This window comes from Tiliqua scincoides, chromosome 3 (assembly GCF_035046505.1).
Source record: "Tiliqua scincoides isolate rTilSci1 chromosome 3, rTilSci1.hap2, whole genome shotgun sequence".
Lineage (NCBI taxonomy): Eukaryota > Metazoa > Chordata > Lepidosauria > Squamata > Scincidae > Tiliqua > Tiliqua scincoides.
This window is the reverse complement of record NC_089823.1, coordinates 97,075,915-97,100,863: the sequence shown is the minus strand read 5'-3', so window position 1 is coordinate 97,100,863 and position 24,949 is coordinate 97,075,915. Positions and strand designations below refer to the sequence as shown.

General features: G+C 39.9%; 1 protein-coding gene across 6 annotated transcripts in view; it reads left to right on the top strand.

Annotated features, from left to right (window-relative positions):
* ARHGEF7 (Rho guanine nucleotide exchange factor 7) overlaps nt 1-24,949 on the top strand; it is a 108,332-nt gene that overhangs the window by 26,743 nt on the left and 56,640 nt on the right. For 5 of the 6 annotated variants that reach the window (XM_066620199.1, XM_066620205.1, XM_066620203.1 and 2 more), the window contains exons 3-9: nt 3,764-3,848; nt 4,627-4,757; nt 6,502-6,703; nt 8,999-9,087; nt 13,371-13,465; nt 14,294-14,389; nt 17,128-17,250. In XM_066620199.1, coding sequence (XP_066476296.1) covers nt 3,764-3,848; nt 4,627-4,757; nt 6,502-6,703; nt 8,999-9,087; nt 13,371-13,465; nt 14,294-14,389; nt 17,128-17,250 — 821 coding nt within the window. Of the gene's footprint in view, nt 1-449; nt 512-3,763; nt 3,849-4,626; nt 4,758-6,501; nt 6,704-8,998; nt 9,088-13,370; nt 13,466-14,293; nt 14,390-17,127; nt 17,251-24,949 lie in introns of those variants that run through there. The other variant, XM_066620202.1, reaches the window with a different exon arrangement.

Below are 24,949 nucleotides of genomic sequence, written 5' to 3'. Positions count from 1 at the left end.
GGCTCCATTACCTTATGTTACTGAAGTGTTATTGTTCCTGTAATTGTGAATTGGCTACTTTTCTTTTTCCAATTATTTTAGTTTTAATCTCTCTGCTGAGGAGTGTATCTCATAGATATCCTAGAAAGCATGTGGTAATACCAACTTTCTTTATACGAAGAGATTCTAAGTGGTGCATTTTTGCTTTGATCTTGAGTAGTCAAGAATTAGTTCATTTTTTATTAGTGGTGCTTTGCTGATCTTTGTGAAGAAAATTCCCACATGACATGAAATCACTTCCGCAGAAACATTGCAAACATATATCCTTGTCTCCCTAGCCCCTATTCTTCATCCCATTGTTTGGCTTCCTGATGGTGATTTTCCTATTGGGATGAGCCAATCAACTTGCTTCTGATATCCTGATAGTCTCGGCCTGTCAGGAAACATTAGCCTCTTAACATCCTGTTTTTCTTCAGTTCTTTAAAATACTGGGTTTGTGGACTACTTCTGTGGGTGAGCATTCATAATGAAGGTGAGCCTAAATACTGTTTTTTCTCTTTTTATATGGGTTTGTTTCCAGCCAATCTTATGATGTGAATTTAATCTTTAAAAAATACTTAAAATGTAAGAAAGCATGACTTTGTGAGACTGGCTTTACATCACTTGATAATTTAGTCACTTGATAAGTGTTTCCGTGCAAATGAGATTTGTCTCTCATGCAGAGAGAACAACTTTAATGTTTTACCTTGTTCAAGAGTTTCAGAAAATGCATACAATTGGGAATATTTGTGGAAAAATCCTGTATTTTTAAATTTTAGACATTTTCTTCTGTTTCAAGAAGCTGGCTAAGCTTCTGCATCAAGTGTTTTTTGGTGTGTTGAGCATGCTGATTCACCACACCCAAGACATGCTAGCTACATTGTGGTCATCATCACCCATTTGTGATTTATTCCACTAATAGGCTGTGCTCATCATGTCAGTACAATGATACTTTGCCACATGATACTCCGATTATTATTTTGTGCGTGTGTGTGCCTTGTTAGTGTGCCTGCCTTGTGTGTGTGTGTTTGCGCGCACTATGTTGACATATACACCAGAAATGTGCGTGTGTGTGGGGGGGTGGTATTCGGAGTATTGGCAGTGCCTAAAACTTATGTAAAGGTATTTGCCCTTCATAGATACAGATTTTATTGGGATCTTGCTAAAGTCGAAAGGAACCACGTATAGAAGTTGATTTAGTTGGTGGGCTTTTCATAACTCTTTGTGTGATGGAAATACGAAGTCTTAACTTATGTCTGACTCCTCTCTCTCCTTTGTTCCTCATGTTCAGTCTGTTGTAAAATTATGTTATTTCTCCTTTCACAATTTTGCAATAATCTGACCCTTCCTCTTTGTTCCCTTAAACAAAAACTCTTGTTTATGCTCTGGTAGTTTCTGTTCTACAAGGGATGTCACTTGTCCTTCCTTCTACACAGCCAATCATCCTTCGACAATCCATTCCTCATCTGCCATCCACTGGCTTGTCTTAATCCCCTTACCTTCGTCTAATATTCTGTTGCTGAGGTCCTCCGTTTTGCTCATCTCACTGACCATATCTTACCCTAACTTCAGTTGCTCACTGGCTTCCTGTCCACTCCTGGGTTCAGTAACAGCTCCTTTGTCTTTGCCTTTGAAGCACACCATGACTTTGCCACTCCCTACTTCTCAGCTTTCACATGCTGCTTCATATCCTGCTATATGACCTTCGTTCTTCCAGCTCATCCACCCACAACATCCAGAGATATCCTGCTTCCTCAGTGACTCCTTTCTTTTCTCCCTTGTTGTCTCTTAGGTTTCAAACTGTCTCCTTGAATGCATATAGAATGCTCACTCACTCACTTCCTTTCATATCACTTCTTAAAATTCACTTTTTTCCATTAAGGCTTTAGCAGCATGCCTTAGGCTGCAATCCTATCCACACTCACCTGGGAGAGAGTCCTACTGAACACAATAGGACATACTTCTGAGTTGACCTGCACAGGATTGTGCCCTTAGTCTGTGTTCTCTGCTGTAACTAAATTTAAGTACATTAAGGTTGCAATCCTATACTTTTCTGGGAATAAGCCCAATTGAACACAATGGGACTTACATCTGAGTAGACATGCTTAGGATTGTACTGCAGGTCCCCTGCTTATGGAGAGGTTTGGTTCCGTATGTCAGTGTGTAACTTGAAACCAACATAGGTGGGAACAGCCAGTTTGTGCCAGCCCAGTGCTATTGCACTTATGCAGAAAGATCTACTGCGCCTGATCAAAAGGGCTGATGTTATTGTCTGTAAATCGGTTATCCATGACTCGGGGGGGGGGGGAATGTGTGTTCGTGTAACTGAAACAACTGCTTATACTTTTTTGTTTATCCCTGTCTCTACCCACTCCCCTCCTGTTGTCTTCCTTGTGGAAGCATCAGGAGCAGTGGGTGCCAAACCCAGCCTGTAGGCCAGATCCAATACCTGTGACAATCCTTCTGCTGTGTGAACAGAGCTAGCTGTTCTACCAGGCCTCCTATATATGCCTCTGATTACCCCAAAACTTTGTGCTGGCCAGCCGCCTCCACATTCCGTTGTCCAGCAGGCTATGTGTCTGGATTTCCGGGGAGATGTGGCTGACTGGTACAAAGTTTGGGAGTGATTGGAGGCACAGATAGGAGGCTGCCCAGTGGAACAGTAAGCTCCATTTTTGCTGGGAAAGAGTTTTTTGAACTGCTTAAACTGAGCTATGTGGTCTCCAGTTTAGAGACTGCAGATCTAGAGTAAAAGCTTCCTGGTTAGGGAGCTGTCTTTGCAGTTTATGTAAAATTTCATATACTAGTGATGCACACTCCCCCCCCCCCTCGTGGATATTGAAATCCGCAGATACTTATTTAGTATCTGGGGCCCATATTTAAAGGCATTTGAAAAAGAAAAAGGTGCCAAAATCGTGTTTTCTACCTTTGTGTGGCCAAATCACACTTTTTTCAGGTTGGAGAACTATTTTTAGCGCTTAAAGACCCACTTACAGGTTGTGCGGAGTTTCCTTGCTCCTCCCAGGTTCCGGAATGCATTGTGAACCACCACTTTTCAAAGCATTGGTTTAAGTAGCATAGTTACTTAAGTAGCACTTCTCTTCATAGGCGTTGCTACCATGGATTACACCCAGGGTAGCAGCACTTATCTGGAACTTGGCACTCCATAAGTTTGGGGGGGGGGGTGATGTAATGCCATAATCGCATCACCTCTTATCTTCTGGACTTTCACATTGATTTAAATGTGGAAAGCCTGCCTCCCTTCGGCGATCTTCAGGCTGCTTCAGATCCAGCTGCTGCACTGGGAGAGAGGCAAAACCATGATCAACGGTGGCCTGATTATTGCCAAAGGGAAGCTTGAGTGGTGTGGTGATGCACTCCTTCATGCTTCGTACCTGGCGCAGAAATACAAAAATTAGGCAAACTGGAAGGTTAATGTTCATGATGAGTTAATATATTAAAAAATTTAAATGCTTCTTAAATGTTGCGATTCTCAAACACTGGAAGCTTATTGTATGTGGCTCTTACATTAAGCACATTTGGCCACCTCTGTTTAATGCTATGCACCCCGTCATGTGGTGAGTTGCTGTGCTTGCATTAGCTGCAGCTAGGTAATTTTATTAAAATTATGTATGGTAAAAGCTTAGGTGAGAAAATTTTGTAACTTCTATATTTTAAAAAGTGTCTTGATATGCTTTCTAGTGTGATTTTTCACTTAATATTTCACTTTCTATTTTTTTTTTAGACCTTTGATGCAAATGATCTTTACCAAGGACAGAACTTCAACAAAGTTCTCAGCTCCTTGGTTGCTCTAAATAAAGTAACAGCAGGTAGGTAGAATCTGTTTTATATGTTCATCCAAGGCTTAAAAGTGTGCATTACACCATTTTTTGCTTGTTTCCAGTGTCTTCTTAACTCTAACATTTATTTTACAAGGATACTTTTTCTTATTTTTTATTTTTTGGGGTACATCCCATGCTCAGAGATGACTAGGGGCATCAAAAGCGGAGGGAGGAAGTTCTTCTTTTGACCTTTCCTATCCGCCCAGGATTCCTCATCTAATCCATCTAAGGAAATCATGCATGGAAGCAGTCACTGTGCATGTATCACCTGCAGGATCAGGGACCCTGGGTCTAACTTGGATACACATCCAAATGCATACCTATGTGTATTCAATAAAAGCAATGCAGTGCAAATAACTCCTGAGTCTATCACATTGTTGGCTGCCAGTGTTCGCTGAGGGCATGAGGGCAGTGCTTGGGTACAGTCTATTGTCCCTGTTGATTTTTATGCGTTTGGGGGTAGGGGCTTTGAACGCACCCACAGGATTTTCTTGCTTACCATGCAAGTCCCTTGTATTTGTTAGGGACTCTCTTGAACCCTGTGTTTGTTCTGGTGCCTTCACTTGAGAACACCCTTTTACAAATTGGAACAACAACTATTGGTTTCAATTCTGTGTATGCTTGGGCCTGCAATCTTATGCAGACCTTTCTGTGAACTGCCCACTTATATTTTAGGAAATCATGTTTAAATGCTTGTCTCTAGAATGCATATTTACTATGGGCCCCTTTCTGAAATTCCAGTGTTTCATGGTAATTTTTTTTCCAGACATTGGGCTAGGAAGTGATTCTGTGTGCGCAAGACCGTCATCTCATCGGATTAAGTCTTTTGATTCTCTGGGATCCCAGTCTTTACAAAGCAGAACTTCAAAACTTTTTCAGGGCCAGTATCGAAGTCTTGTAAGTGTTGACCCATTTATTAATGTTTTGTTTTTCACTTTCCTTAATTAGTGCTGCAAAGCGAGAAGTTTGACAGAGTCACAGATACTTGAAAGTGACAAGTTAACTTTTGGAGTAGCAGAAACCTCTGAGACTTCTTACATTTTTGGTGCTCTTTTGAAAGAGGCAAGATTTGCTTTCAGATTGTCTGTGGTTCACAGTCAAATGTACATGTTGAAATCAATGGGCTTTAGCGTGCTGTAAATCAATTGGAGTGTGACCAATCAATTGGAGTGTGGAGTTATATAACTGATATTGTAGAGCTCATGGCCATCAAGTTCCACTATTCCCCACCTCCTTTTTCCATGAACTATTGCTAATTGGCTAAAATCTTCAGGCAACCCTGAGTGGAATACATTAAAGTAGTTGAATTTTAAGGCATGAATGACATAAAATGCTTGCAAGACTCGATTGCAAGTGTTCTTGGCTTCAGGCTAACTTAAGTTCTTGAAGCAGAGCTGGATACAAGATGACTCCCATGCTTGTGAGCTGACTAATAAGGAAAGTTTGAACTGTCCTTATGTGAATAACTTAAGCTTCAGTCCTATGTACACTTACCTGAAAGTAAAGGTTCCATCCTATCCTTCCCCCCACAGATGTAGCTGCTAGAAAAAGGTGCATGCTGTATCCAGAAAGAGGGGGTGCAGATTAGGAGGCTTTAGATGGGAAAGGGGAATTATTTCCCATTACCCCTCTGTAAGCCTCCCGTTCGTCACGGGGGTCTCCTCAGACTTACATCAGTTCTTTAACTGATGATGTTCTAACTGATGATGTTCTAACTTTAGCAGAAGAAAGGGGTGGGGAGATTTTTAGGAGGGGATAGAATCCAGCACACTCTATTGCTACCAGATCTGCCGCCCACCGCCCCCACTGCTGCCTTACATGGTCTGGCGGCAGAAGTGCCAAAACATGGAAAGACTGCAGAATGTAGGGTGAACAAAAAAGAATTCTGGATGTGGGTATGTTGGTGCCAGTACATTCTGAACCTCAAAATCTTGCTTAGAAACATAAATGCAGTGATTTGGGAAAGGAGATCGGAAAAGATACTATTTACAGCACATTTCTCATATTTGTGAGCCTTTAAAAAAAAAAGCTTCTAAAGTTTGATAATTAGGTTCCTGTTTTTATGTAATTTAGGGTTTTAAAATTTGTCTTCTCTGTATGCATCCTTGAGCATGACTTTCTGTGGAAAGGCAACTATAAAATTGTATGCATAAATAAAATGGAGCTGTGCATGGGAAGTCCAGCATTGGCGCATCAGTGCCAGCTTATTCTGAGCTCATTGCCATTTTCTCACTTCTTGCCATGAACTTTCGTAGACTCATCCAAAACAGCCTTTGTATCTGATTTGCAGGTTATATTGCCACCGTGCAAGGATCCAGGGGTGTCCTGAATCTTCAGTGAACACCTCATTAATGACAAAAAGAACAGGCAGACAATGTGCAGGAAATGAAACTGTAAGCAAATTTTTGGAGGGACATGGCTCTGCCCCCAGTGATAGGAACTTTTTAAAAAGTTGTCTATAAACACATTTCAACCTGTATAATGACTCTGCAGCATTAAAAAAAAAAAAGCCATGACTATGATGCAGCTCTCAGGTTCAAATGTTGTTGGTTTGGTATGGAATGACCAGGTAGCATTTTGTCCAGTGACTTATTTAGAATATACCCTAACCATTGTCTTTCATTTGTCCTGTCACTTCTAGGACATGACAGATAACAGCAACCATCAGCTGGTGGTGAGAGCAAAATTTAATTTTCAGCAGACCAATGAAGATGAACTTTCTTTTACGAAAGGAGATATTATCCATGTTACAAGAGTGGAAGAAGGAGGCTGGTGGGAAGGAACTCACAATGGCAAGACAGGGTGGTTTCCGAGCAATTACGTACGAGAAGTAAAATCAAATGGTGAGTTTCAAGAGCCTGTCCTTAACCCATCTAGTCTATTTTCTTGATGAATTTCTGCCCAACTTTTACATAAGTTTAAGATTGTTTACACAGTGTTTCTCAACTACATGATTGTATGAATTCTTTAATCTAAGTTTTAATCTCTAAGAACAGGGCCTTCCAAAATGGTTTTGCAATTGAATATGCATGGAACCAATAGAGAAGTAGGAAATCAGTTCTGGAACAAACTATGGATGCAAATAATAATAATAAATTTTTAAAATGTATGTATAACATAGAAAGGAAGGCACAGGAGGCAGTTGATAAGTGATTAAAAGAGCCATAAAATTTAGTAAGAAAGCATTAGTAAGAAAACATTGAGTGAATACATCTGTGAGGTTAAGTATTTAGTGTTCTAATAAGGTGTGTATTTAAATTGCTGGTGATATGGGGATGTATTCTGCTTTTTAAGCGGGAAGCATCAAACACGTATATTAAGTAAGCATTAAACAGTTGCTGTAGGATTTCCATTCTGAAGCATCAGGTTCAGTGAATGGAATGGGAACACCTGATGCTGTAGCAGTGTTGATCTGATCAGTCTCTTGGATAGGAGACCCCTGAGCATCCTCATGTTAGAGCCAGAATATAGCTGTTTCTATAGCATACTGTTAAAATTAAATCCTGCTTATTTACCGTGGATAAATTCTTCCACCCTTTGTATCCAGCAAGCGTTGGGGCTATTCTGTGTATACTTGGAAATGAGCCTTAAAGAGCACTGTGTTGACTGGTTTTTTAGTATAGTTTATATGATTATTCTGCCATTGTCTTAATATGCAGCACAACAAATATACTTTATTTGCGTGTGCTGCTACTTATTTCTATAAGTTGCCATAGTTGCTCTCATGTTGATGCAAAATATCATTTTCCCTACAAGCAAAGGTCCATGGTGGTAGCTGACGTGCTAGTTGTCCATGGGGAGGGACGCAGGGTCATAGTTGATGACAAGTTTGAGTTGTTAATCTAGTGCTGTTGAAAACGAACACGCTTGAGGTTTTTTTAACAGGAGTTTGCTGTGTCAGGCATACAAAATATCTCTCCCATTGTACTTGGCATTGGTATGATTTTTTGCTGGACTTTATTTGTGATTATTTCACTGTAAGAAAAACATAGAGAAGCTAGAAAGAATTCAAATAAAGGAGCACAAATTATTATTAGTGAGGAAAGACTGAAGGAGTTTTATTATTTTAGCTTGATATAGAGAAGACACTTTATTGACAAATGCCATGTTAATCAGGATTTGACACCAAAACATGTATTCATTTGCAAATTGGGTGCTAAAATAAGGGGGAAAATTATTGCAACATTTCATATATTGCTAAACGTAGGATACTAAAAGTATTATACAGGCATGCATGCACATACACACATGTTCTCTCAATATCCTGAGGATCCCTAAGGTCACTTTCTTCATGCTGCATAACCTCAGTAGTTTTACAACTCTGGGATTGGGCGGATAAGGCTGTTAGATCTTGGCTCCTCTTTTTAGCAGTTAACTGCCGACCTTATCACCCACTGAAACTCCTACAGCTAGCTTAAAACCCATTACTGTCACCTTCCTAGCCCTGAGAATGGTTCATAACCTGTGTGGATCTGGTGTGGGTTGTTAAAGGCCTCACGTTTTTAACATTGCTGATAAAAAATAGTCGCCACCAGATGTATAACATGAATCCTGCAGACTGAGAGACTTATAACAGGTGATACTTTAAATTCTGGTAACTTATTTTTATGGTGTGAGTTCTTGTAAATATGCCAGACCCTGAATCTTGGGGGGGAAAATTGCTGGTTGTATAGGTGAGCTAGATAGCCTGTTTCTGCAACAAAGGGGGTTTCTTTTTATTTTACAATGATGTTAGACAGGGAAAGTGGCTTTGAACATCCTTTAAGAAACATATTTCTCTTATTTTAGCAAAATGCACCATAAACAGTCAAGTTTTTATTTCCTTTCTGCTTCCATCAGCTATGAATTCTGTGAAACTTCTTTGGAAGTTGTACAATTCTTGTATTTTCCATATTCCATAAAGGGATATATTTAACATCTTGTGTTTCTTCACAGGGAACCTGCTACAGTCATATTTGTCCTTTTAACTTGTGATTTTGAAAATGTATCCTTAAATGGCTAACTTGACAGAACCCTTTGTTCTTATAAATAAATAGTCCTGAATCTCATTATAACTGTTTTAAGAAGAGCAGTGTGTTTGACCTCTAGTGTTTGAGCTGTGAAACTACATCTTACTACTCCAACATTTTATATTTCAGAAAAACCTGTTTCCCCCAAATCAGGGTCTCTGAAGAGTCCACCAAAAGGATTTGACACATCTGCTATTAGCAAAAGCTATTACAATGTGGTGAGTGACTTTTTTCTGATGTGCACTCTTTCAGTTGCTTTCTTAAGATCTTCCCAGTGCAGTAAATATTTTTTGTTACCAAAAATGACATTATTGTTTTTGCAAAGTATGTTCATCTGCAGGAATCTTATGCCAGGCTTGTACAACTTGTGATCTGCAAAACTTTGTGCAGCTCACCAGTTGTTTATTATGGCATCCTCCTTGCTGCCTCCCTGGGAATACAAAAATGAGGCGAATTGGAAGGTTATTGAATTGCTGGTATACCACCATACATGGGTTGGAGGGTCACATTTTGTACAAACTTAAGAAATTTGGACAGAAATATTGAACTGGGAAAGATGATACTAAAAATCAATCAAAATGAGGAGACCTGGCACTTTGCATGCATAAACCCAATGGTAACAATTTTTATACATTGTAAAATATACCAGTACATCTATAAATGTACATCTATACATGCTTATGTCACAATCTGCATGCTCTTTTAGTGAGGGTGATGTGGTTTGTAAGACTTATCTATCACTGAAATATATGGATCTATATGGATGAAGGGTTTTACTAGAGGAAGTTTTCATTTATAAGCTTCAGAGTCTGAAATCAATTATATCTCTTGCAAAATTTCAAGAAGTCATGCATTTTATCTATTTCTGGAAACTGTTTTTAAAAATTGCCTTGTATACTATGGATTGCTGAAGCTTTGAATGTGAACTATTGCCTGATGGAGAAACTCCTGAAATGATCAACTGACTGGCTAACTGTGAAAGCCGTGTCATTCTGGGGTCTGACTTACAGCTATCTAAATTTTTAAGCCCTTATCTGTATGATTTAAATGTAATCATCATTTTTAACACCTTGTGTTTATTTTAAAACTTTGTATTATCTTTTTTTAAACATTATGAGTGTTTGACTGCTTATCTCTAGTGGCTTACTTATTCTGTTTGCTGGAAAGCGGTGTTAACCATAATGTGTAAATTATCTTTTACTGAATCCAAATGTATCCTTCCACTAGCAGAAAACTGCTCCCCACAGTGAAAGACTGTATTGCAATAAAAGTGGCCTGAAATTCAGAAGAGTTTTTTTTCATTTTGCAAAACCTCATTTCAAAACCTTTTCATGCCTCTATCAAAGTTTATATGCTTCAGTCTGTATCTTACCATGTTCCTTTTACTGTAACACTGTTGGTGGGAAGTCTTCTACTAGCACTTGTGCAAATGTTCATGGGAGAGCATTAATACATTTTCTCCTTCCATTCATTGTTCTTTGGATCCAAGTATCTATTATGTCAAAATATTGAACAGTAACAGTAATATGATGGAATACTTTTTTGTGCAAGAAAAGCATGTGTGTATGTGAGAGAGAAGTGGTCGTCATGTTCCTTACCTTATACTAGAAAAGCCCCAAAAGTTGGTTATTTTTTAAAAAGCTGGGCTCTAGGTTCTTGCTTTAGGGAGATCACTGTGGGCTTTATGTGAGTGAACTGTTAGGCATACTTGATTTATTTTATTTTTTTCCTGTGCCTTGTGACTAAGGAATAGCTCACAGTGCATCAATTCAGTGCTTCTGGGCTTTTCATTTGTGCTGTGGACTGTAGAAGGTTACCATGTCAGTGAGAGCAATCTCCATTTGGTACCTAGTTTCAGTTAATTTGATCGAGTTTTAGGAACAAAGTCTTTGACATTTTATAGGGTCTTGCAGCATGGGGAACATGCAGAAAGCAGGAAAGAGGAGAAAGGTGATTATTAGAGCAGAGAACCATGATGGTGAGATTAGGAATTGTAAAGTTCAGCAGTGTTGGAAGTAAAGTGTTTAATTTCATGTTTTGTGACCTCCAAAAAACTGTAAACACATGAGATTAACAACTTCTCCTTCATCAGAGGTAGGTAAGTGATGCTGAAGACAGTGAGGTGCAGAGAAATTATGAGAATTTAAAGGTCTCTAAAATCACTGTGTATGAATCTTGAAAGTTAAAATATGCTTTTACCATGAGAGTTTTATGAATGCAGGAAACATAAAGGGAAAGGGAAATATTTTTGAACCTTGAATATGTGCTTGTCTGTAGAAATTCTGTTTGTTGTAGGTTGAAATGGTCATTTTAGTAATTAGTGGTAAATTTAAAAATGTTATGAACTTGTTTACTTATGTTTTGTGTGTGTGTGTGTGTGTGTGTGTGTGTGTGTATATATCCCTTTGTTTAGTAGAATTACTATATTTGTAGTCTAAAATTAAGATCATTTGCTGTCTTTTTATAGTATTGAAAGTTCTTCTATCAGCTAAGTAAAAAAATTTAGTTATCAGTCTTTTCAGAGATGTGATGATGAAAATATATCACTGGCTTATTTCAGAATGACTCTGCCCCAATGCAAATTACTACTATATTTCTGCCAGTGAAATAGTTAGAAGCCTTACAAAATGGTTCTGCAGGACTCTTCAGCTCTTCCACCTCCCTGTCTCCTATGCAAATTTTTGCCAGTTGCTGATTTCGTGTTGTAATTGCAGGAATTTCTTTTTTGTATACTGCCTGGCTTTGTATGCAATAGTGTTGTGGCCTGCTGATGTCTTATAATTTCTTCTTCCTTTGCAAGATTATAATTTATTAATCTTTCTGCTTCGTGCTTGCTAGTGTGGTATTGTATTTTGTAACTGGCTAATTAACAGCTTCCACTTCTTTGTGACATTTGTCCTTTGTAATACTACTTGTAGAATGGAGACACTTTAATCTTTGGGACAGGAGTCAAGTTACCAACAAAAGAATGAACTCAGAAATGGTCTCCTTTGGCCCCTCCTCTTCAATTGAATAGGCCTATTCAAGGGAATAAAACCATTCAGAAACACTAATGAAAGAAGCAGTGAATTCTCCATTTTAAATAGTTCAGCATGTCTGTTGTTTAATCAGGTTTGCATATAGACTTGAATAACTGTTTTATATCCCAACAGACTGCAAAGTGCAGCAGTGAGTGAAATGACTCGTCCAATGCATTCTAACGTAATGGGAATGTTTAGCGTGCATCATATTTGTATTGTAAAACTATATTTTGCTTTTCTGCCAAGACCCAGGGAAACTTAAAATGGATATAATTAAAAACATTACAATAAAATGATAAACTGTAGCAGCAACTGAAACTTAAAAAAAAATCCGGGTGAGGCTGAACCATATACAGAATTTATAACAGAATTTATAACTGTAAAAGTTTGCTGAGAAAGGAAGGTTGTCAGTTGATGGCAGAAGATAGACAGCAAGGGAACCTGTCACACTTCACAGGACAGGGCGTTCACAGGTTGGGGTAAGACCATCAAGGTAACCATATTACAGATTACCATCAACTTGTAATATGAGGTTAATATAATATGTAATAATTAGAGGAAGATGGAAGAGGTGGGTCTCCCTAAAAAATCTTACAGGATCTTATGTGGGCAGATGGTGGTGCTAATATAAAATAAAAATATAATATAAAAATACAATTTTTTAGCCATGTAAGTTTTATAGGCACTAACTAGCATTTTAAATTGTACCCAGAAGCGTACTGGTAGTTAACACAACTGCAATAACAATGAGGTCTTATATGAATGCGTGCCCTTCAAAATTTAGCTTGTGCGGCTGAATTTTGCACCAGCTGATGTTTCCAGAGGATTTTCATGAGCAGTCCCACTTGGAGCTCATTGTAGTGATCTATATGTGAGGTAACTAAGGACCCAATTGTATCCAACTTTCCAGTACTAATGCAACCCTGAGGTAAACAAAGAAATGAAGCCTCCATGGCTGCCTCCCTCACAGGGAGGCAGAAAGTTAGTTTGCTTTTAAGTTTATCTGTAACTGCCTGTTGGTATTTTTGCTAAAATCTGCATCTGAGCACTTGTAAGACTTCTTGATCTGTTTTTTTTTCTTCCTTTGTATTTACTTCCCCCTTCTTGGTGTTTTAATCAACTCTTTCTGTGTGTTAATTCTTCATTTGTCTGTTGCTGGTTGAACTCAGCCAGACCCTTGCTCCCCCCACTACAGTCTTAAGTTTTGGGGGAGTTCTGCCCATAACTGGAAGACAAGTGCCTGAGAACAGACTTGTTCTGCCTATGTTTGTCATGGTGGTGATAACAGAATCTGCTAATTTTGGTCCTGGTGCAGAGGCAGATGAACAGAAAGGACGGAATTACCAGCATTGAGGCTGTACCTCCAACCCCGTTACAGCAGAGGAGAAAAACCTTTAAAAAAAAAGAAAAGTGTTATTTGATGTTTTCTTTTTTTATTGTAGTTGTACATCACATCAAAACTTGCAATTTTCTTACTGTAGGTGCTACAAAATATTCTAGAAACAGAAAATGAATATGCTAAGGAACTACAGACCATGCTTTCTAACTACCTGCGACCCTTACAAGCTAGTGAAAAGTAAGTAGTTTTTTCATTGAAGTATTTCTGCACGCTGTCACTCTAAGCAGGTACATAGATTTTTTTTTAAGGTTACATGTGCTGACTCAGTCCTAGGAATTGTCTGGTGCTACAGTGCAGATATATATGGAAAGTAGAATGGTTTGTAATAATTGGCCCTGATCTTTCCCTTTTAGCAATTATAAGATGGTCACAAAGTTCTTGAATATTCTGTGACTTCACAGCCAGAGGTTCCTAGGAGCTTACAGGTAAAAAAGTATTTCTTAGAAATACTGTATGTGATTAGTGAAGAGTATCATTAAGATGGGTATATATGACTGGGCTGCCACTGTGGACTGAGGAGATTGTTCTCCTTCTCAGTTCTCTGACAACTATGGCAACATTGTCCAGTTGTCATAGCCTCCAGTCCCCTTTGTTAACTTGTGGAACTTCACTGGTTTCTCCTGCTGAGGTTGGTTTCTAATGCGAATGAGAAGAATTCACCAGAACATACTATCTAACACAATGATGTGTTGCAAAGAATTTTGGGGAATGATCAAGTGCTTACTCAATTTACATGTGAAGTTCATCAGGGAAGAAGCAGCCAATGAGTTTCCTGAGTGTACTGAGAGTATGCTTCACAGCGTGTATTTGGAAGTGCACTCTTATTTTCTTTCCTTCCCAGATTCCCAAGATCAAATGGGAAACCGAAAGGATGACTTGGGGTACATGAGAGAGGAGAGAAGTCGTAGCCTTCCAAACAGAAGCTAATTTGTTACTTTAAGCAACATTACAAATTATGGGATTTATTTTTGTACAAGAGCTTATTCTTAATTTTCTTGGCTCTAGGTTAAACTCCACAGATACTTCATATTTAATGGGAAATCTAGAGGAAATCAGTTCTTTTCAGCAAATGCTTGTACAGTCTTTAGAAGAATGCACCAAGTAAGTACTGCACAAACTAGCAAATCAGTACATTTAACTTTCTGAAATTTTACCTGACATCTAAAACAATTTGAATTTCGTTCACGTATGCCAATTTAAATGTATAATTCTTGCTGGTTAATTGTAACTGTAAAAGTATGACCATTTAGCTGGAATATTTGTTCCAGAAAACAATATGCAAAAATACAGGTCCAACCTTGTTATCCATGGATTTGACTCTGCACGAATGGTCCCTGCAAATGAGAAGGAATGTGCTATCACTGGAGAAGGGGAAAAATGCTTCCCTTTAAAATCACAGTTTAAAAAAAACTGCTTTTCTTACTGTTGTAGAGAGAGAGTCATGTAAGCGATTGCATGTATAACCTAATTATCCATGGATTTTTCTATCTCAATGCAATGAGAAGGGCCCTTTAAATTAAAGGAAAACAGTCGTTTAACAATAGCCTCATTAATGCGATAGGGCAGCTGGCTGACAATTCATCAATCATTCTCTTTCCAGGCACTTAGAATGGCTTCACTCCAATGATCCTTCCTTCTGAGCACATGAAAGAAATTCACTTTGCTCTGGGTGAACGGAAGGTTCACTGGTTTGCAGTGAAGCCTTTCTAATTGCCTGGAGAGAGACTGATTGATGGATTGTCTGTTTAATGACTCCATCTTAAATCAGAAAGTTCAGCAGGGCTGTTTTTAAATTGCATGGCAAAGGGACATTGTTTTTTAAATGGATTTGCTTTAATGCGATTTTTGCCATCCACATGAGTTCTGGGAACTCATAGTATAACAAACTACCTGCTTTAGGCAATGTAGTAAAGGGTACATTGCATTTACTACAAGGCATTGTAGTAAACTTCAATGTAGAAGTTGATAAGACAACATGATTATTTTGGAAGCAATAAAATTAAATGCATTAAATTAAATTAAATGCATTTAAATTGCATGGCAAAGGGACATTGTTTTTTAAATGGATTTGCTTTAATGTGATTTTTGCCATCCACATGAGTTCTGGGAACTCATAGTATAACAAACTACCTGCTTTAGGCAATGTAGTAAAGGGTACATTGCATTTACTACAAGGCATTGTAGTAAACTTCAATGTAGAAGTTGATAAGACAACATGATTATTTTGGAAGCAATAAAATCTTAATTTTATGTAGATAGAATGCTGCAATGTAATGCTGGCCTATAAACTAGATTTACTGTACTAGGCTCAGGGGAGGGGGCTTGGCTCTCTACTTTTAACCTTCTCATACTTTAATTCCTCCCACCCCTCATAATGTGTTGTGTCTGAGCAACAAACCTGGGAGTATTGTGAACATAGCTCTTAGAATCCAGGCCCATGCAGAAGGGAAATGGGGAGTGACAGGGATGAGATGAGCATGTTATCTTACTGCCTTTTCTTGATTCCTTAAAACCTGGTTAAGGACCAGTTTTACATAACATCTTCTACAGCTCTTAATAATGAATGTCAGAATGAGAACAGTTGAGAAGAATTACTTGCCTGCACTTCCTGTCTGCAATCTGTGGAGTGCTGATTGAAGCATGTCATTGAGTTAGAAAGCCATGGGGAAATTATAATTTGTTAGTAAAGGTGGAAGTTCATTAATTTTATTTTTACTACCTATACTATTCTTTATGTTGTAAGTCCTGAACACAAGCACTCTTAAGCCCCCTGACCTCAGCTGACATAACTGGGTGTAGCATTATAAGACCTAGTAGATGTTTTGCATTTTTTATTTTCCTTTGTTGCATTAGCAATGGGCCATCACAACAAAGGAATTTCATAACATCACTATTAAAATACAGGACACTACAATGTTTCAATCAATTAGCAATAATTGACACGATAATTGACTCGTGCAAGGAAAGCGCCCTACAGGTAGACCACAGCTGCGATACAAGGACATCTGCAGGAGGGATCTGAAGGCCTTAGGGATGGACCTCAACAAGTGGGAAACCCTGGCCTCTGAGCCGTCCGCTTGGAGGCAGGCTGTGCAGCATGGCCTTTCCCAGTTTGAAGAGACACTTTGCCAGCAGTCTGAGGCAAAGAGGCAAAGAAGGAAGGCCCATAGCCAGGGAGACAGACCAGGGACAGACTGCACTTGCTCCCGGTGTGGAAGGGATTGTCACTCCCGAACTGGCCTTTTCAGCCACACTAGACGCTGTGCCAGAACCACCTTTCAGAGCGCGATACCATAGTCTTTCGAGACTGAAGGTTGCCAATACAATGTAATTTCAGCACACTAAGAATTATCAAATATACTGGAATATGAATTTATTTAAAGCATTTGTGTCTGGCCTTCTGCCAACAAGGCCCCAGGAGCAACTTACATACAATCAAATAATTGGAGATCATCACAACAGAACCAGATTATAGAGTGGGTGGGATATGTCTTGCATGCTTCCCCCCCATCTCCTCCTCACAAGTCAGTTGGTGTTTCTGTGGCCCCTGTGAATGGGTACAGTCTAGGCTTTTAAAACTTACTAAGGAATATATACGAGTTAAGCTAAAATATGGTATTTTACATTAGTGTAAAAATGCTATTTTGAAACTTTAGCTCTTCTGCATTCTCAAACACTGGACAGAAAGATTTCAGTTTTTACTGTTTTCTCATAATTAACAACTTCGACTTGGCTTTGAGGTTGCAAACAAAGACAAATGTTGCCTGTTGGTGAATTTGGGGTGCATTGTGTCTTAAGTTTAGAAAACTTCAAACATTACATTGGCATTGCTTTTTCAGGTTGCCTGAAGCTCAGCAGAGGGTTGGTGGTTGCTTTCTAAATCTGATGCCACAAATGAAAAATTTATACCTTGTGTACTGTGCCAATCATCCATCAGCAGTAACAGTTCTCACAGAACACAGGTAAGTACATTTAGTATTAATACAGCAGAGAGAAAATGCAGAGCACCAAGCTTATAATCGATTTGTTGGGTTTTTTTCCTCACCTCAATTAGTATGCAAAATTGTGTTTGCAGCAGGGTGACCAGATGTTGTAACCACCAAAGAGGACCAGGCACCCCAAAATGTAGGACATCCAAGAAAAATACAGGACATGAGAAAATAAAAGCTAAAAACACTCTTATATGGATTTCATGTGGTTAAACACAAAAAGGACATCTAAGTTATTTTCCAGGACACAAAGCTAAAAAAGAGAACATGTCCTGGAGAAAGGACATCTGGTCACCCTGGTTTGCAGTCAGATCTGTTGTTTCACTTGTGACAAAAGTACAGGCACCCACACCACCCCTGGTATCTGCAGCTCCCATATCCATGGTTTCAATTATCTGCAGTTCTCAAATTCCCCCCCCATTGCAGTTGTGACTCACTTCCCTGTACAAATGCTTTGTAAAAAGCAGCTTTTTAAAAATTTTGCTTTGGCGCAGGAAGTAAATGATGAGAGCCTAGACTCACACTGCTAGAGGATGTTACAGGAGATGATTGTGGGAACGCTCAGGAAGTAATCTGTCCACTTCCTGTTAGTATTCTCATAATCACCTCCTGTAGTGACCTTTAGCAGTACAAGTCTAGTTTTTTTCTGTTTCATGTTCCAAAGCAAAATGAAGAAAAAGTTAAATTTGCAAAGAGGTAATTTTTTGCATCATAATTGCTGTGGGGGAGGAAATATGAGTAGGGTTTGCTGCTATCCATGGTAGCAGCAGCAGGAGCCTATCCCCCATGGTTACAGGGGTATGCCTGTACAATTAGCGGTGTGATAGAAGGTGCAGCTCCACTCATCAGCAGGACTGGTCACTCTCATCAGTGCATATGCACCAACTCTGTCATCTCCAGCAGAAGCTAAAGACAAATTCTGTGACGGCCTGGCCACCACTTATAAGAAAATCTCCGAGAAAGAGCCATTGTTCATTTCAATGCTAGAGTTGGTGCTGATCACAGTTCATGGCCCACTTGCTTAGGTCGGTTCGGCACTGGGAAGACGAATGAAAATGGCCAATGCTTGCTAGAGTTTTGCTGTCATCACAGTCTCTGCGTCAGCAACACGTTCTTCAGCACGAAGCCCCAACATAGAGTGTCTTGGAGACACCCAAGATCAAAGCACTGGCACCAGCTCAATCTGACTTTTACCTGATGCTCCAGCCTTCCCAGCATCAAGATCACATGCAGTTATCAGGGCACTGTCTGCGACACTGACCACTCCCTGGTGTGCAACAGATTGAAACTGCGAACAAAGAGACTGTATCACACGAAAAAGGAAGGAAGACTTTGCATTGACACCAGCAAGACCTGCAATCAGGGAAAAGTGGAGGAATTTGCATGAGCGCTTGAGGAATCTCTTCCAGGCCTGGCCGACTCAAACGCATCCAACAGATGGGAACATTTCAAGAATGCTGTTTACAACATGGTCTTGTCCGTATTTGGCAAGAAGACCAACAAGACGGCAGACTGGTTTGAAGCCCACTCTGAGGAGTTGACACCAGTCATTGAGGAAAAGAGGAGAGCTCAAGCAGCATACAAAGCCTGTCCCAGTGAGCGCAACCTGCAGGTCCTCTGAGCTGCAAAGTCCGTCAAAGTCCAGCAGACTGCCAGGAGATGTGCTAATGACTACTGGCTCCAACTCTGTTCCCAAATACAGATAGCAGCTGACATGGGCGACATCAAGGGGATGTATGATGGTATCAAGCAGGCCCTAGGTCCAACACAGAAGAAAACTGCCCCTCTGAAGTCTGCCACAGGCGAGGTCATCCAGGACCAGGCGCAGCAGATGGGATGCTGGGTGCAGCACTACTCTGGGCTATTTTCTAGAGAAAATGTAGTAACTGAAGAAGCGCTGCTCAACATTGAGTGCCTACCTGTGTTGGAGGAGCCTGACAGTGAACCAACCCTAGCAGAACTTAATGTGGCCCTGGACTCCCTTGCCTCTGGCAAGGCACCTGGGAAAGGCGGCATCCCTGCTGAAGTCCTAAAGCGTTGCAAAGGGATCATCGACACTGAGTTGCATGAAATCCTCTGTCTCTGCTGGAGAGAAGGTGGAGTACCCCAGAACATGAGGGATGCAAACATAGTCACACTGTACGAGAACAAAGGCTACGGTGACTGCAATAACTACCACACATCTCTCTCGTTAGCATTGTAGGGAAGCTGTTTGCCCAAGTTACACTGAAGAGGCTCCAGGTACTTGCAGAGAGTGTCTATCCAGAATCGCAGTATGGATTCTGAACCAACGGGTTCACCACTGAGATGGTATTCTCTTTTAGGCAACTGCTGGAGAAATGCAAGGAACGACAGCCACTCTATAGCCTTCATAGACCTCACGAAAGCTTTCAACCTGGCCAGCAGGGACAACCATTTCAAGATTCTCCCCAAGATCGGATGTCCACCCAGGCTCCTCAGCATCATCAGGTCTTTCCATGGACATGAAGGGCACTGTAGTCTTTGATGGCTCAACATCAGACCCCTTTGACATCTGAAGCAGAGTGAAGCAGGGCTGTGTTCTTGCGCCTACCTTGTTTGGGATTTTCTTCGCTGTCCTGCTGAAGCATGCCTTTGGAACTGCAACAGAAGGCATCCATTTCCGGACCAGATCAGACGGAAAGCTCTTCAACCTCTCCAGTCTGAGAGCAAAGTCCAGCTGAAATGTCTGCGTGGCTTCCTCTTTGCCGATGACGCAGCTGTCGCCGCTCACTCTGCCAAAGATCTTCAGCAGCTCATGAATCGTTTTAGCAAGGCCTGCCAAGACTTTGGACTGACAATCAGCCTGAAGAAAACACAGATCATGGTTCAGGATGTGGGCTCACCTCCCTGCATTGCAATCTCTGCTCGTGAACTGGAGGTTGTCCATGACTTTGCGTACCTTGGCTCAACTATCTTTGACACTCTTTCTCTCGACACTGAGCTAAACAAACGCATCAGTAAAGCAGCTACCAGTTTTACCAGACTTACAAAGAGAGTCTGGTCCAACAAGAAGCTGACGGAACATACCAAGATCCAGGTCTACAGAGCTTATGTCTTGAGTACACTTCTGTACTGCTGTGAGTCCTGGACTCTTCGCACACAATTGGAGGGGAAGCGGAAACGCTTTCCACATGCGCTGCCTCCTATGCATCCTCGGCATCACCTGGCAGGACAAAGGTCCAAACAACACAGTCCTGGAACGAGCTGGAATCTCTAGCATGTATACACTACTAAAAGAGATGCCTGCACTGGCTTGGTCATGTCATGAGAATGATGGCCGGATCCCAAAGGATCTTCTCTATGGAGAACTCTTGCAGGGAAAGCGCACTGCAGGTAGACCACAGCTGCATTACAAGGATATCTGCGTGAGGTATCTGAATGCCTTTGGAATGGACCTCAACAGATGGGAAACCTTGGCCTCTGAGTGTCCTGCTTGGAGACAGGCTGTGCAGCATGGCCTTTCCCAGTTTGAAGAGACACTTGCCCAACAGACTGAGGCAAAGAGGCAAAGAAGGAAGGCCCATAGCCAGGGAGACAGACCAGGGACAGACTACGTTTGCTCTCAGTGTGGATGGGATGGTCACTTCCGAATTGGCCTTTTCAGCCACACTAGACGCTGTTCCAGAACCACCATTCAGAGCATGATACGATAGTCTTCCGAGACTGAAGGATGTCTTTGAAAAGGTGCAACACTGAAGACTATGGATTTCAGTAGTACTAGACGTGCTTTGGATATAGTGTCAAGTCATGGCTTAATGCCAACCGTGGTTTTTACAGTATGCAAGTGTGCCTGATGTGGACTTTAGCTCATATAGTTCTGCCTCCCCTCTTGTCTATTTCTTAAGAACATAAGAAGAGCCCTGCTGGATCAGGCCAAAGGCCCAACTTGTCCAGCTTCCTGCATCTCACAGTGGCCCACCAAATGCCCCAGGGAGCACACCAGACAACAGACACAACCTGCGTCCTGGTGCCCTCCCCTGCATCTGGCAATTGGAGGAAGCCTGCCTCTAAAACCAAGAGCTTGCACATACCTACTGTGACTTGTAAGCTGTAATGAACTTCTCTCCTAGCTGAGGAAAAAGTCAAGGCCATCACTGAAAAGACTCTGAAGCTCAGTCTCATTGACATTATATTCAAGCTTCAACCATGGTTATGAAAATTTCACTATGTGATTTCTTAACTGAGAAACCATTAATTGCCATTTAGTCTACAGTATACTTTACAGCAGTGGGACCACTGTGTCCCAAAAAAGCCCTCCCTTTCCTGAGTGATGCTTACCGTTCTGCCACATCGCTGTGTTTCTTTCAAGTTGATCTGGGCACAGCTCTGAGCAGTTGCATCTATTGCCCAGCATCCCAGAACACTGTGCGGCAGAGCACTCCTCCTTGTGCTCAGATCAACTTGAAAGAAACGCAGTGTCGCGGCGGGCTTTTTCCAAACCCCTGATCCGGCCTGCAGGTTGGTGTTTGAAGCTATGACTTGAAAACTGTGTTGCCTAGCTGAGACAAAATGGCATAGTAAAATTTTCTAAATCCCTGTTGAAGGAACTCCAAATGACACCAAATCTAACAACTTCTAGGAAGTATCGCAAAATGTTTTTTAATGCAAGCCTTTGACAGAATTTATTGGTGTGTTTATGACTGTAGCAAGTGGTTGCTCTTGTCTCTTAATTTTATTGTTCAATGAGAGATAGGACTGCCTAAGGAATTAACTATGCTCAGTGGGGATTTTGACCTCCATGCAATATTTCAAACTGCCTTTTGAGGTTCCTCTCACTTTCAAAGGGGATTTACCATGTGACAAGCAGGGTTCAATGTGTTTTAATCCAAAGTCCCTTTGATCACAAGGAACTAGTTTGTGAGTTCTTTCTAACAGTTGCATCTCAAATGTACAATTTATCAAAAGTGTGTGTGTGTGTTTAAACTTGCTACTATAAACATGAGAGAATATTTTCAAGGTACAATATGCAACATTACAAGGCAATGTACTATTTTGTTAACCAAAACAGAACCAAGATTTTTCTTTTTGGTGATAAAATATTTGCATACTGAATTATAATTAAAATTCAAGCAAATTTTTTGTTTGAGCTGTTGAAAATTGGGTAGGGTTTTCTTCTAAGCCAAGAAGAATCATTCAAAGGTAGTTATAAAATAATTCTTTCAAAACATTCCTGACTTATTGGGTCAAAATGCATTCTTTATCACTTCTGGGAGTTTACACCTGCATTCTTTGTAGTTGGAGACAAAGAAGTAAAACTCTCTTAAATTACCTTCCTTCATGCATTTTCAAGACTCTGATGCTGAGCAGAAAGCCTGCACTTTTTAATAGAATTTTTGCCTTCTCTGTTTTCAAAAGACTTGCAGTGATTGAGTGCCTTAGGCAAGGTTTGTAGGTTCAAGTTTCATTCTGTGTTGTTCTTAATGGTTACACCAGGTCAGCCTGCTTTAGACTTGGATAAATATGACTGTGATTTGAATATAATTGACTATAGAGGCTAGGCTCCCCCAGTCATGCATGCTTAATGGCTCTACCAGTTTATAGTTGAGGAATAGTTTTGTTTATTCAGTCACAGAACTGGAATCTTTAAGGCTTGGCTTGGAAAGAATATGAACATTTTTGTCTCTTCCCCCTCCCCCCATTGCTTGTTCTGAGGTAACAAGCTGCGTATATGGCTGTATGTAATAGATTAATTTGAACTATTTCTCAGTTTGGGGATTCCTTGCCCTCTTTTGATTTAAATTCCAGTAGAGCTATCACCTGATTAAATAAATCTTGATGATTAATCAGTTGCATTGTTTTATTCATATGTAAATTTGTGCCACATTTCTTTGTTTTTTGTTAGATAGTTCACTATGTGTTACAGCAGGTACCATCTTGGAAGAGGTATTTCTTCTTGCATGTGAGACAAAAGAAACTTTTTTCTAAGATTAACATCTGCCACTCATAGTTGTTGTTGTTGTTGTTTTTTGCAAATTCTTATATATAAAATAGTTTTAAGATTTGTATGGGTGTGACCCTTAAATAGGATAAAGTGATCAGGAGCAGGCTGTAGGATTCCCCATTCTTCCCTTGCTGCTCTTCAACTATGGATTTAAAACAAGAAAAATCCCATGTTAAAGGTACTATTTAACATTAACCATTGGAATATTGCAACCCCTGACCATAGTTGAGGGTAGCAAAAAGTGTACAGTTCTGTAGTTTGCTCCTGTTTCTTTTAACTATGATTATAAACTACATTTGTACCAGCCAAACAGATGAAGTACCCTCAGAACATACCTGCCAATAGCTTTGGATACTCACAGATACTACACATGTAGTCTAATCTATGTGGGCATTGTCTATAAAATGTAATTTGCAGTTAATGGTAGATATGTTCTTAATGTACTTATGTACCTTTTCATCCTGTCAGTCCTATACATGCATTCAGTGGGGTTCACTCCCAGGTGTGTGTGTGTGTGTGTGTGTGTGTGTGTGTGTGTGTGTGTGTGTGTATATTTAATGCCCTTTGGGCATTTAGGGTGCCCTTCAGGGAAAGAGGCAGAATACAAATCTAATAATAAATAAATAAAATAAATAAATGGATACATATTTAAAACTATGACTTTAATGTAAATTAATATTTTCTGTGGCATTGAATGGCAGCAAGTTAAATACTTCATCAGGATTAATTTGTGTTCAGAGAAACAGGAGGGTATTTTTACCCCTCATATTCTATGTGCTTCAAGCTAGTAACTGCATTGATGAAGGGCTTAAAACCACTACTCTATTGTACAGTTCATGTCATGCTGGATACTCTGACGGCAACTAAATTAGAGATTACTTATTTATCGCATTTATAACATTTTAAATGTCAAATTTCAAAATGTGAAGCTTAAGCAAGCACATTAATGGAGATAACTGGAGCATGGAATACAGATCAGCATTTGAGTCAGAGAACCTTTTGTCCCTCCTCCACTTTCTTTCCCAAAGGCTGCTAACATAGAGGGTGATGTCATACTTGAAGCAACAGCCCAAGAATAAGGCATTCTGTCCAGAAATGCAGCATTGGAGCCTGTAAGAAGCTTAGAGTTATTAAGTGAGCCAAGTGTTTGCTAGAGGGTTTTCAGCATGCACTGTCTATGTGACATCTTTAGACCTTTTAGCAGTGAGAGCTCATGTTCTGTCTATTATAGGCAGGAACTGGAAATGTAAGTTGGAGCTTTAAATGTTTTTCATTTTTTCATTTGTGCATGATAGGCTAACTTCTCTCTCTCTCTCTCTCTCTCTTCCCCCCTCCCCCCAGCTGTTCAGCTTGTTGTAGGTGCTTTGTGTTGAGGGCATTATTCCTAAATTATAGTGATTTTATGTATTTAAAATATTAATGGTCTGAATTCATTCTAGAGACAAATTAGAACCTAATTTTTTAATGCTGCCCTATTTCTGGACAATCTTCTTTTAGTAACTTATCTTAAGAACAGAAATTTTTTTATGGTAGTGATTTCAAAATTGTTTTAGATACCATTCTTTAAAGTATGCTGGTATCATAATAGTAACATTCATGCCCATTTATTCTGCATAGCCGATCTGTTTTGGATACAGGTTTAAGATTTTAGTTATAATGCAATTTTATTATACCAGAGGCCTAGTTGTTGTTTCTTAACCAAATGATTGT